At 40.5% G+C, this 14,279-nt stretch overlaps 1 protein-coding gene across 6 annotated transcripts in view; it reads left to right on the top strand.

Annotated features, from left to right (window-relative positions):
• ITSN1 (intersectin 1) overlaps positions 1 to 14,279 on the top strand; it is a 243,892-nt gene that overhangs the window by 131,661 nt on the left and 97,952 nt on the right. For all 6 annotated transcript variants that reach the window (XR_001917533.1, XM_018043229.1, XM_018041619.1 and 3 more), the window contains one exon: positions 13,924 to 14,051. Coding sequence is in view for 5 of the 6 variants with exons in the window: in XM_018043229.1 (XP_017898718.1) it covers positions 13,924 to 14,051 (128 nt within the window). In the remaining variant the exon portion in view is untranslated. The remainder of the gene's footprint in view (positions 1 to 13,923; positions 14,052 to 14,279) is intronic.

Below are 14,279 nucleotides of genomic sequence, written 5' to 3'. Positions count from 1 at the left end.
GACTGGTTTAGTCCTGTCTGCCAGCTGTCTAGTTCAGATTTATCCTTTTGAGAATTGCTCTTTTTTTTCTTCAGTTAAGCAAGAATTACATTTATGCCTCCTTACTCAGTTTCTGATAACCAATGATGGAAGTGCTCAAGTCATTAATTAAAGAGAAAATCAATTACTTTTACAGTTAGATTAACAGATATTTATTTCAGATTGGTAGCAATTTACTGAAAATATAAACCATACTTACAGTTCTGGTCAAGAACTGGTCAGAGCTATGGATCATATGGCCTCTAGAATCTTGGACCTTTCCATTTCTATTTTACCTCATGGAAATTGAAGACTTACTTTTTACCTTTTAGAAAAGACTACTTTTCCATGTGGGATTCCCAGGTAATGTTAGTGGTAAAGAATCTGCCTGCCAATGCAGGAAACACTAGTTGGATCCCTGGGTCAGGAAGGTCCCCTGGAGAAGGAAATGGAAACCCACTCCAGTATGCTTGCTCGGAGAATCCCATGAACAGAGGAGCCTGGAGGGCTGCAGTCCACAGGGCCACAGCGTCAGGCATAACTGAGCAACTGAGCGTACATTTTTGCATCCTTTTGTAGTAGACGGCTACCTTATAGATATGATATTTATGTTTTCCAGAAATGGTGCCAAAACAGAAATGTCTTTCTAATTTATCACCCAAAACCAAGAATTACTTTAAAAAGGAAAAAGAATGAATAAACTTGGCTTTTGTAGGTCTATCAAAAAGGGAGGAAATGATAGCACTCTGATATTAAAGCTTTGGTGCTCGAATTCCAACTGATAGCCTTTTATTTTTACCAGCTTTTGTGTGAACAGTAAATTTCAGTGGACCAAATTTATCTATCACATTTTCTGCTTTTAAAATGTTCTATATGCAGGAACTATTTTATCATGCTTTTCAGTTCAGTTCAGTTCAGTCATGTCCGACTCTTTGCGACCCCATGAATTGTAGCATGCCAGGCCTCCCTGTCCATCACCATCTCCCGGAGTTCACTCAAGCTCCTGTCCATCAAGTCGGTGATGCCATCCAGCCATCTCATCTTCTGTTGTCCCCTTCTCCTCCTGCCCCCAATCCCTCCCAGCATCAGAGTGTTTTCTGATGAGTCAACTCTTTGCTTGAGGTGGCCAAAGTATTGTAGTTTCAGCCTCAGCATCAGTCCTTCCAATGAACACCCAGGACTGGTCTCCTTTGGAATGGACCTGTTGGATCTCCTTGCAGTCCAAGGGACTCTCAGGAGTCTTCTCCAGCACCGCAGTTCAAAAGCATCGTGCTTAGGAATCAGTAACCTCATATTCATGTTCTAGAAACCTCAATTCAAAATTCAATTGCTTTGACTTTTCTCTTTTTATCTCATTTTGCAGGAAAATCAAAACAATTGGGGAGGGGCTCTATTTGCCTTAAGGGCACATAGAACGATTCTGATCATTATTTTTCTTACCTACAGTGCTTAGCTGTAGGTGTAAAATTATGGTTCTAGCAAGTGTCAAATACCATTATGAATAGGAGCTTTTTTAACAGCACTTGACCTCACGTTGCCTTTGGCAATGTTAGTGGTTACTGGCATAGTTTTCTTTGGCCCTTATAGGTTAATGTTCCATATTTTAATATCCTCACTGTGATACAGAACAGCAACATAAAGTGCAGCTTAACAGTTTTCAGGACTCTATTGTAAGCTAAAACAGAATCCACACAAAGCATCTAGATGTTGTTTTGTGCTGAAAAGTCAAGTCCTTGTTGGTCCCCGCTAGGCACTGTGTGCTGGCCGAATTCTAGCTGGCGTTTATATTAGAGCGTTTCTTTCCAGTCAGTGGCGATGGAGGAGGCAGTGTTTCAGTGCCTGGCGGTCCTCCTGTGCTGCGCCATCCACTTAGACTTCTTTCTAAAGGTTTCCCTGCCCTGCTCAGGCAATGCACATCCTTCTCAAACTAAGAATGGTGAACCATCTCCAGCTCTGTGCTTCAGTTTCCCCCATGCAGATGAGTGCTCAGTGTCTAAAACAGCATTTACCATGAAGTGCTAATAAGCCTTTTTTATAAAAGTTTATCATGATTAATTATTATAAATCATGGAGTTTATGAGTGAATCTTTCCTCTTGAAAAATTGTGTATCTGTTGGTGTGGGTGTGTGATGGAAGCTCTGAACTACGAGATGGATAAGGTACTATATACTGTAGTCTTTATACCAAGCCTATTTTGGATCACTGAATTTGCCATGCGGCTGCAAAAATTTGAAAGACCATACTTGGTCGTTATTTGGGTCAATATGCATATTTTCATCAGCAGATATTATAGTCAGTATACTATTCCAAAAATGGATAATCTTTTATTTCTCAGAAAAATGTGAGTATTTAGGACTGATTCAGAGTTAAGAATTACATCCTTAATATACTTGGGAAATCCAGGCTTTGTAAATTAGATGCAAGATGCTATTAGAAATATAAACTCTGCTTCTAATGCTACCAGTTCTAAAAATTGCTCCTAGGAACTGAATTGTTGTTGAAATGAGAATGCCAGTTATAGTAAATAAGGTTCTTCGCTTTACTGAGGCTTTTATGCTCTTGGTTTCAGACACTTGCTTTCAATGGCAGGCTCATTCATTATGAAGGCAGTGAAAGGCAAAATGTTTAGCAACCAGGCAAGAAAAGAAAAGAGCTGGAGAAGGAACTGCAGAACAGAATGAAATGTCAAGAAAAAAAGCATGTGCAGGGAAACAAGGATGGAAAGGAAAAGATCCAGAAAGAGGAGATCCAGAGACAGCAAGAGAAATCAGTGTGAATTCAAATAACCATGTTGTTTTCTCATATTAGTAGAGTAACATTTGGCTGTTTCATGGCTTGTTCAAGATCAAATTTTATTTTTACCTGTATGATCCTTTTGAAAAGACTGTTTTTGCACAGAATAAAATGCTGTAACTCTCATTGAATGTACTTGTGATTTTGGAAACTTCAGACAGATTCCTTCAATGTAGAAAAGTAATTAAACACTACCAAGACTCGAAATAATTAACAAACATTGTGTGTTAGAGTCTGTGCCATACCAGTAGGCTTGTTGCTTGGTTGGTTGAGGTTTTTAGTAACAGTCGGGGTTTTTCTTTTGAGGTTTTATAAAAGTACTTGACAAAAGGAGTTCAGTTCAGTTCAGTTCAATCGCTCAGTCATGTCCGACTCTTTGCAACCCCATGAACCGCAGCACGCCAGGCCTCCCTGTCCATCACCAACTCCCGGAGTTCAGCCAAACTCATGTGCATCGAGTCAGTGATGCCATCCAGCCATCTCATCTTCTGTCGTCCCCTTCTCCTCCTGCCCCCAATCCCTCCCAGCATCAGGGTCTTTTCCAGTGAGTCAACTCTTCGTATGAGGTGGCCAAAGTATTGTAGTTTCAGCCTCAGCATCAGTCCTTCCAATGAACACCCAGGACTGGTCTCCTTTGGGATGGACCTGTTGGATCTCCTTGCAGTCCAAAGGACTCTAAAGAGTCTTCTCCAACACCACAGTTCAAAAGCATCAATTCTTCTGCGCTCAGCTTTCTTCACAATCCAACTCTCACATCCATACATGACCACTGGAAAAACCATATTCTTGACTAGATGGCAAAGTAATATCTCTGCTTTTGAATATGCTATCTAGTTTGGTCATAACTTTCCTTCCAAGGAATAAGCGTCTTTTAATTTCATGGCTATAGTCACCATCTGCAGTGATTTTGGAGCCCCCCCAAAATAAAGTGTGACACTGTTTCCCCATCTTATTTGCCATGAAGTGATGGGACCAGATAACATGATCTTTGTTTTCTGAATGTTGAGCTTGAAGCCAGCTTTTTAACTCTCCTCTTTCACTTTCATCAAGAGGCTTTTTAGTTCTTCTTCACTTTCTGCCATAACGGTGGTGTCATCTGGATATCTGAGGTTATCGATATTTCTCCCGGCAATCTTGATTCCAGCTTGTGATTCTTCCAGCCCAGAGTTTCTCATGATGTACTCTGCATAGAAATTAAATAAGCAGGGTGACAATATACAGCCTTGACATACTCCTTTTCCTATTTGGAACCAGTCTGTTTTTCCATGTCCAGTTCTAACTGTTGCTTCCTGACTGGGGAGGGGGAAAAAAAAAAAAAAACAACTGAAAAAATGTTTTCTTATTCTCTTCTTTAGCCAATTCCTTGACAATTAGATCCTTCACAGTGACATGCATTTTAAAATAAAGGGGTACTGCTTTATAGATAAAGCTAAGACATTTGGGGAAAACTCAGATTTTCAGGACAAAATAGAGTCAGTTTTCTCTTTCTGGGAGCATAGGGATACTTAGCAAAGACTCTTGGGAGACGTGGGAGAAGATTCTTAGTTAGCTGTATCTACAGTAGAAAAGAAAGGGTTTTCTATTAATAGCTCTTCTCTCCTTTTTTGTTCATCTGTCTTCTCATCCCTTTACAAACACACACACATGTGCACACACACACGTACACACACACCCATTCATCCCTCTTTGACTCTCCTTTGGCACCATGATACACTGACTGCCAGCTTACTCCATGGTGAGCTAGACTTTCTGTTTGGTTGAATATTGACCACAGACTTATAAATAATCTTTAAGCATATTCTCAGAATTCAGATAACCAGTCTATCTCTCTATGTATATACTTCCAATCAATATGTTTTTTTATATTTCTACTGCTTTTTGTGCATCAAGAATGAATACGTTTTATAATTTTGCAGGAAATGGAATATCAGTTTATCTTGATTTGAGTAAAACTTCTGTTCTGAAATAGTGATATTTCTGATTTTTCCACACTTGTAGGAGTTCCTCAGTCTTCATGAGGTTTGTTGGTTGGCTTTCTTTACTGATTTTCCGTTTGTTTTACAACCACTTAATTGGGATAAGTTACCATATTTTAAGACCCCAGATCCTTTTGAAAATTCTGATTTTGTCTGCTACACAGTGTCCTTAGGTGAGAAATAAAGTGGTGTTTATTTATACAAAAGCACGCCTACCTGTAAAATCTGTAAATCACCCCCCAACATTTGTATAGAAACAGGACAATTTATAAGGCATTGTTTCCAGTGTGGGTTCATTTGTTTGCTCTTTGTAGCACCTTCCCTTTCCTGTAGGTAAGGCCTAGAGAAGGACCTGCCAATTATAGTCTCTCCTTCCCAAGGACAGGGAAGGTTTGGAGGCTTTGAGGTTTCTGCATGCTCTGAAGTTTTCTGTGGAAGCCGGGAAAGACTCGAGCTGAGTTTTTTGGGTAGAGTGTGGAGAAAAAAAAATAAAAAGCACTTCTAGCTTTCTGTAGGTATTAGGTCTAGACAAAACAAACACCTGCAATCTCTGATGCTGGTACCTAGATCAATTTCTTATGTGGTTCATTTAATATTAACACATAAATGATCGGGTGATTTTTGCAGAGACTAATGCCTGATGTAAGTGGATATTTGAAACATTTGTGGTCAGTGATGTTCAGGTAACAAAAGATGTGTGACTACGTCTGTGGTCAATACATTGTTGACAGTACCAAGATTGTTGTAAGAAATGTCCACAATTTATGTTGATTTGTGGTGTTCAGTTCATGAAGGTGAAAGTGTTAGTCCCTTGGTTGTATCCCATTCTTCCAGACTGCATGCTAGTAGCCCTCCAGGCTCCTCTGTTCGTAGAATTCTCCTTGCAAGAGTGCTAGAGTGGGTTGCCATGCTCTCCTCCAGGGGATCTTCCCAACCCAGGGATTAAACCCAGGTCTTCTGCATTGCAAGCAGATTCTTTACCATCTTAGCCACCGGGGAAGCCCATGAATATCTCCTAATTAATCAGTTGCTTTTGTCTTTCTGTTCCAAGAGATAGTCTGAGAAAAAAATAAACAAAGCAGAAGCAGGCTAATACTTCAAGAGTTAGATGACCAGATAGCAATGTATTTCCATAAACAACTAGTCTTTCATAGGCTCCATATTGCTACTTCATTTTCCCCCCTCTATTCACAAACTTTTATGCAGTCATGTTTATAAAAAGAAATGCCATTCATATTGTGCAGGTAGATACTTCTCTTTATTCCATGTAATGTCAGGTCGCAAAATACATTTATTTTTGAGAGTCTCTAAGACTAAATGAAGGAGAAACAGTCACAGTTTTTTAATCCAGTGATTCTGTGCCACTTGCATATCAATAGGACAACTGTCTTTAGTGAACTTGAAATTGAGCCATATTTCTCTGGGCAAAAAATTGGATCTTCTTGAGTATTCAATTTGTGAAGCATATTGCTTTTGAAATACTTTGGCTGTCTGCCACAGGATGTCCAAAGATGTTTTTTGGTGTAAATATCTTCATTCCTTAGGGGAAATAAGTGACTTTTCCCCCTTAGTTGAAAGAGGAAAGAGGCAACCTGATTTTCATTTCTTTTAACTAACACAAGACAATCTTTATTTGCCAATCATTTGCTTATTGTGGTTTATATCTGTGCTTGATCCAACACCTCTTTGAGAATCAAATAAAAGCAGCTGTGTGCCTTCTCAGCAAGAAAGATGCCCATATACCTCAGTTTGCATGCAGTCTTATAATGTTCACAGATCTAAAGCTCATTTATAGACACCGGATAAGAAACTCTTCTCTCCCTTAGGATTCTGGAGATATTACTGGTGAAAAAAAAATCTTAATTTACAAATGTACACATTTTATTGGAGTTTTCTTTTTCCCATATATTTGTTCATAGTTGGAACTTATTGAATGGCTAATCATTTCTTGTTTATTAATTAAATCTCCATACTTTATTAGGAGTTAATATTAGGCTATTGTTCATCTTATCTAGTGTTAAACATACACCTTTGAATAGAATACAGAAGAAAGATCAACTAAGTTGTACACATACAATGATATGCTAGATAAATATCCAGCCAATAAATAAATATGTGATTATAGAAAAAACTGGTAGAAAGTAGGTTAATTTGAGGAAGAGCTACAAGTGAGATATAAATGTCGATTCATTGTAATTTCTGATTTGTTCTATTTATCTTAGTTATAATAGAGAAATAACTCTGACAGGATTTGATAGAATTTACAAGGTCACTTACACCAGGAAAATTGCCCAATAGCTGCTGTGATTTGTGTGGGGTTGTTTTTCTTAGCTACTTTCCCCAGTAGTTTTCTCATTTCCTAAGTAAAGCAAGAATGTAATGACATGAGATCTGCCACCTGGAAAATGTTTTCCCAGAAAGAATTAAAAGGCAACTTGTAAAGTAATAGTACCTATACTTGAGTTTCTGAAACAGTATTGAGAAAGAATGAATCATCAGGGCAGCCCTCTGCTCCCATGTGAAGGGACCCATCGCTCCTTGTCATGCCTGGAAAGGCGAGTCGTTGTTAGTTTTTAGTTCATATTTCTTCATTCTATTGGTTGCCTTCTCAGAAGTTCAACTTTTAAGAATGTAATCAGCTTAGGAATCATACATTTTCTGCTTATTTTGGTTCATGCCTCCTTAAACTCCTAAGTCCAAGAAAAAGAGATCTAGAACGGCTTCCTATTCATAGCATCTTGATTTTCTTATATTTGATGGTATATATCAGCAGTATTTGATTCGGGTGAAGGAAATGACAGAAAAACTTTGCAGTCTTCAAATCTGGATCATGAGATGTCAGAGCCTTCTGTTACCTAATTTGACATCTGGTATTTTATGGTTCCTGCGAGCTCCATTGGTGCTTGAAGTTGCAACTTATTTAGACAGTTCCAAAGATAGGTTCAGCTTATCCTCTTAATTCTCTTATACTCAGAAATAAATGTGCTTTAAAATTTTTTAAAATATCTTCCTTTGAGTATTTGATACATTTAAAAATTATTTTAAAACTGTCTCATTAGAGTGATTTTTCTCCTTGATTCTTTACATTTATTTCTGATTGCTTTTCATTTTATAGTGCCTCATAATGTGTTCCTAGCTTTGTTCCCATCTGTCAGGACTTTGTATTTGGTAATTGTTGATCCATAAGTTAATAGATCTCCTACTGCTAGAGCCCCGTATAGAAATGGGCAGGAGAATTCTTCAGTGAAGTGAAAAATCTTCATTTGTGCCTGTGGTCTGTGGTCTGCCCTGTGCATTGGTACGTCATGGCTGGAGTCCATCCTGATTGGCTGTTGCTTATGCAGTGTTTACATGTTATTAAATATTCTGAGTACCGCTATGCCTAAAATACACTTTTCCTGAATGAAATAAGAACTTTTCTGTTTTAATATACAGTCAGGTCCCTAAACATCAAAGCTCTGTCATTTTTTACTTTTTTGCATTTAATTTCAGCTCAGAATTATTTTGCTTACTAGTTATACATTTTTAGCTTATGCCATAAAAATAAAATCATAAATAAAAGAGACATTGAGATAAATTAAGAATAAATTTTTATGGTGAGGAATAGTATCAAAGAATTTAATAGATCTTAAAACTACAAAACAAACAAAAAAGAACCCTAAAGATCATCACTCTGCCTTAGCTGCTGGCCCACATCAGAGACCTGAGAATAAAATCCTGGTATCTTCGTTCCCAGGCTTCCCTGGTGGCTCAGCGGTAAAGAATCTGCCTGGCAATGCAGGAGACACAGGTTTGATCCTCTGGAGAAGTAAATGACAACCCACTCCAGTACTCTTGCCTGGAAAATCCCATGGACAGAGGAGCCTGGCGGGCTACAGTTCATGGGGTTGCAAAGAATTGGAGATGACTTAGCTACTGAGCATGCACACCATAAATTATTTTTTCTGAACCTTTTTGAGAATTTTGTGCAATTGAAAATGAACTTTGAAAATAGGATAAAATTCTATTTTTCATCATCTTTAACACTTCCTTTTAAAGGGTCTCAGCCACTGGGCCAGTGAGATGGCAGGCCATCCCTGTCTGTGTTCAGGTCAGTTCAGTTCAGTTCAGTCGCTCAGTTGTGTCTCCGACTCTTTGCAACCCCATGGACTGCAGCACGCCAGGCCTCCCTGTCCATCACCACCAACTCCCGGAGTTTGCCCAAACTCATGTCCATTGAGTCAGTGATGCCATCCAACCGTCTCATCCTCTGCTGTCCCCTTCTCCTCCCACCTTCAATCTTTCCCAGCATCAGGGTCTTTTCCAATGAATCAGTTCTTCACATCAGGTAGCCCAAAGTATTGGAGCTTCAGCTTCAGCATCAGTCCTTCCAAAGACTGTTCAGTACTGATTTCCTTTAGAATGGACTGGTTGGATCTCCTTGCAGTCCAAGGGACTCTGAAGAGTCTTCTCCAACACCACAGTTCAAAAGCATCAATTCTTTGGCGCTCAGCTTTCCTTATGGTCCAACTCCCACATTCATACAAGACTACTGGAAAAAGCAGAGCTTTAACTAGATGGACCTTTGTCAGCAAAGTAATGTCTCTGCTTTTTAATATGCTGTCTAGGTTGGTCATAGCTTTTCTTCCAAGGAGCAAGCATCTTTTAATTTCATGGCTGCAGTCACCATGTGCCGTGATTTTGGAACCCAAGAAAATAAAGTTTGTTATTGTTTCCCCATCTATTTGCCATGAAGTGATGGGACTAGATGCCATGATCTTTGTTTTTTGAATGTTGAGTTGTTTTTTTTTAGCAGCATGGTTACAGCCCAGAGTTTTATCCGGCAAACAAAGAATAGTGTACCCTCGAGGCGTGATGGCACACCGACCCCAAAGGAAAGGCCTCAATCCAGCTTGGCTTCCTTCTTTTATACATTTGTCTCCTCCCCCGACCCCCTTGAGTTTGCCCTGTGCAAATTAGACTGGCCAAGAAGGGGGCGTGTTTGTTTCACCTGAAGTTCTCACTCTGGTCTGTGGATCTTCTTTTGTTCCACTTCTGTGGGCTTTTCTCTTTCTTTGTCTTTTAGCCACACCATTTTGGACTCCTTTTTCCTATTCTAACTACCTAACATTCCCCCGTCAAGAGATGGGAGGCCCAGTTCTTTGCAATAGGGGCGTCGAGATCTCTCTGGCTACTCCCTGCTGAGCTGGGACACAAGGGGCATTGGGCCTCCCCCTATTAGCCTCAAGCCTCAGAGTCCTTTTAGCAGTGTCCATCTAAGCGTGAGTGATATCTTCCATGGTCGGGTGTAGTTTTATATATCTTTGTTGAACTGGCACTGCATGTTGTAACTAGTTGACCTGGGCAGAGAAGAAACAGGTTAGACAAGTGATAATACATGCAACAATCACAAGCAGCATCGATATGGTGATAACAGGGGTTAGTAGGGGCACTGGTCAACTCCAAATCCCCCCTCGCCAGGAGAAGGATCCCCTAAAAAGAGATTGTAGCCACCCCAAGAACTCTCCAGCTTGTTCTCTGAGATCCCGTAGGTTCTGAATATTTTTCTTGAGGACTGTGAGACTTCATTCAACTTGGCTGGAGGTATTTACCCAGAAACAACATTTCTCATTCAAGATGGCTCAAGTCCCTCCTTGTTTAGGGTTCAGGAGATCTATCTCCTGTCTGATTTGGAGTATAACCCCTACCAAGCTGTGTTGGCTCGTTAGAGCTAGCCTGAGAAATCTTAATCCCAGAAACTTAATTTTGGGGCTGTTCATTAGAATGGCACTCGTCCTGAATAGAGATCTGAGATCTCCCAGGGGCTCACCGGTGTACTGAGTGTCCTCTTCTGGTTTCTTCCATGGCTTGACTCATTCTGTCCTGGTACCTTGACTGCTGTAGGGGTAGAAAGTAGTACAGGGTAGGGGCCCTTCCACGTGGGCTGGAGTTGAGCCTTTGGGGACCCATCTTTCCAGACTTTGATTTTCCAGATGCTGACTGCACTCCAGGGAAGCCCTCTGGTAAACCCCCAGTCCTTGGATGTTGGGTTATAAGCCAGCTTTTTCACTCTCCTCTTTCACTTTCATCAAGAGGCTGTTTAGTTCCTCTTTCCTTTCTACCATAAGGGTGGTGTCATCTGCATACCTGAGGTTATTGATATTTCTCCTGGCAATTGATTCCAGCTGTGCTTCATGCAGCCCAGCATTTCGCATGATGTACTCTACATATAAATTAAATAAGCAGGGTGACGATATTCAGCTTCGTCATACTCCTTTCCCAGTATGGAACGAGTCCGTGGTTCCGTGTCTGGTTCTAACTATTGCTTCTTGACCTGCATACAGATTTCTTAGGAGGCAGGTAAGGTCTCTGGTATTCCTATCTCTTGAAGAATTTTACACAGTTTGTTGTGATCCACACAGTCAAAGGCTTTGGCATAGTCAATAAAGCAGAAATAGATGTTTTTCTGCAAGTCTCTTGTATTTTCTGTGATCCAGCAGTTGTTGACAATTTAATCTCTGGTTCCTCTGCCTTTTCTAATTCCAGCCTGAACATCTGGAAGTTCTCTGTTCACGTACAGTTGAAGCCTAGCTTGGAGAATTTTCAGCTTTATTTTGCTAGCGTGTGAGATGAGTGCAGTTGTGTGGTAGTTCAAGCATTCTTTGGCATTGCCTTTCTTAGGGATTGGAATGAAAACTGACCTTTTCCAGTCCTGTGGCTATTGCTAACTTCTCCAAATTTGCTGGTCTATCGAGTGCAGCACTTTCACAGCATCATCTTCTAGGATTTGAGATAGCTCACCTGGAATTCCATCACCTCCACTAGCTTTGTTCATAGTGATGCTTCTTAAGGCCCCCTTGACTTCACATTCTAGGATGTCTGGTTCTAGGTGAGTGATCACACACCATCATGGTTATCTGGGTCATTAAGACCTTTTTTGCATAGTTCTGTGTATTCATGCCACCTCTTCTTAATGTCTTCTGCTTCTGTGTGCTGACTTTTGGATTCCTCTCTTAGGACATATAGAGTTTCAACTAATAGCACTCCACTGCAGTTTTTCCTTTTCTCGTAGAGATATTAACTTGAACCAAGAGTGCAAATAACTCTTAACAGGAATTGATCCTTGTTTTCCACTTGTCTGTGAAATATCAAGTCCCAAATATTAACCAGATTTTTCATTCATATTTTTAGAGATTACTATTTATGCTTGATTCAAGATCAGTTTTATATCCCATAGTACAGCCATGAGAAAGAAGATGAAAAATGGAATTCTTTTTTCCTGGTGCTGATTTTCTTCTCTCAGAACTGTACACAGAGCAGGACTTAATCATCACTTTCTAGTCTCCACTCTTGGCCTTCTGTGGCCCCTCCATAGCTGAACTCCTGACCCAAGTTGCTGTTGTTCTTCAGTCGCTAAGTCGTGTCTCCCTTTTGTGACCCCATGGGCTGTAGCTTGCCAGGCTCCTCTGTCCATGGGATTTCCCAGGCAAGAATAGTGGGGTGGGTTGCCATCTCCTTCTCCAGGGGTTCTTTCTGGGACCAAACTTGTGTCTCCTGCATTGCAGGTGGACTCTTCACCACTGAGCCACTGGGGAAGCCCCCATCCCAGATAGCCATCATAATTTGGGAGTCCCATGCCCATGGCTGTTGCCCTCAGGAATATTGATTGACCTTACAGAGTTGCATCTTGCTGCTCGTCCTGCCGGGCTATTTCCTGACTCATCCGCTGGGCTCTCCACTGAAGCTCCTTCCTTCTTTCCATCCTTCCCCTTCTCTGGAGAGCCTCCTCCTCTCCATCCCTTCCTCCTCCCCTAGTACGTGCTCCCCCTAACCTCCTGATCGCCAGTTAAACTTTTTTTCCGTATCCCATGGATCCCTTTTAGGACTTCTCCTTGTTACTTATGATATACTGAATGCTTGTACATACAGTTTAACTTTTTCTTAAGAACAGCTTAGCTAGTGGGAAAAGGTTACCCTCACTCTAGGGCTTTTCTCTAGGTGTAAATGCATTTTAACACTGATCTTCTCCAGAGAGTTTTTCTACCTTTGATGCCTGAGCTGTGAATGAACTCTAAAGGTAGAAATAAGGCCGGAAGAAACCTCCTCATATGGACTTACCTATGAGCAAAGCAAGAGAAGATAGTGCAGGCCTTCGTTCTTAAATCTCACCAAATAGAGCCCAGGCCCATCCCCCCTCGTTGGCCAGACCAGAAGGTCAACTAGAACTTTACTCTTGGTTCTGCTGGACACTTGGGCGTGTCTGATTTTTTATTGACGCAAGTAAGAAGAGATTTGGTGACCGAATCTGTTAGTGACCATTTGATTCCTATAGAATGAGAGGATTTTCCCTCACCAACAGGCATTTCTTTGTTCTTCATATTTTTGAGTATTTCAGCTTCTGACTTGAGTACTTTCTATATTGTAACATACACTTTATTTTCACTAGCCTTCTGAAGAAATTACTGTTATTCCCGTGTTAATGTCACATGAGGAAATCAGATCTAAAGGAATGGTCAAATTATAGGTTTTTACCTTCCATCTGACTACTGGTTTAGTTTGGGGCAGCTGACAACTTCACACATGGTTTTAGTAAAAGATGCTCTGGAATATGTCTGATTTGAAGCAAAATAGACCCTGGGGGAAGACTCAAGGTTGTAGGGGAGCAGGATGTCCCTTTGTTTTAAAGCAGTGTATCATGACAAGGAGCCGAGGTTGTCATGGTTTAATGGAGGGAATGTGTGAAGAAATGTGTGTATCTTCAAAGCCGATGAAGGTTGGTATTGATTATTATCAAAAGAATCTTAAGGTTCCATTCATAATCATCACCATGTCTTAAAGTTGGTTGTGTTCTATTATTGTTGCTGTGTCTTGAGCAGTATAGTTTCTCTAATGTTCATCCCTTGTAAGCTCCTTCTAAAACACCTCATGGATGTGGTGCAGGGTATTATGGCTCCTAAAATACAACCTCGAACAACTTCTGGAGATCAATCATGTCAGTGTAGGGTGACTTTAGTTTTCCCGGTTAATGTCTTTGAAACCTGAAGCATTATCTCCTACATGTTTAGGCTTCCCCATTATGAAATGTTGCATGCTGATAAACAGTAGAAATGTCTCCCAACACATGTTGCTACATGAACTGTTTCTTAATTATTTATAGGAACTTAGAGAAATACATAATAAGCAGCAACTCCAGAAACAGAAGTCCATAGAGGCTGAACGCCTGAAACAGAAGGAACAAGAACGAAAGATACTGGAATTAGAAAAACAAAAAGAAGAAGCCCAAAGGTGAGCCTTTTCAGTGGATTGTGAACCCATCTGGAAGGAACTTTAGGTACTCACTACTCTTCGCCGAACTTCTCCAAGTTCTTACTGCACCAGAAAGAGCCCTCAGTTTTTAATGTGTGTGGCTCACTGGTAAAGAATCCACCTGCCAGGGCAGGAAACAGGTTTGATCCCTGGGTCGGGAAGATACCCTGGAGAAGGAAGTGGCAACTCAGTCCAGTATTCTTGCCT

Source organism: Capra hircus, chromosome 1 (assembly GCF_001704415.2).
Source record: "Capra hircus breed San Clemente chromosome 1, ASM170441v1, whole genome shotgun sequence".
Taxonomy (NCBI): Eukaryota; Metazoa; Chordata; class Mammalia; order Artiodactyla; family Bovidae; genus Capra; species Capra hircus.
Note: the sequence above shows the minus strand (reverse complement) of the source record. Positions and strands in the feature narration are given on the sequence as shown.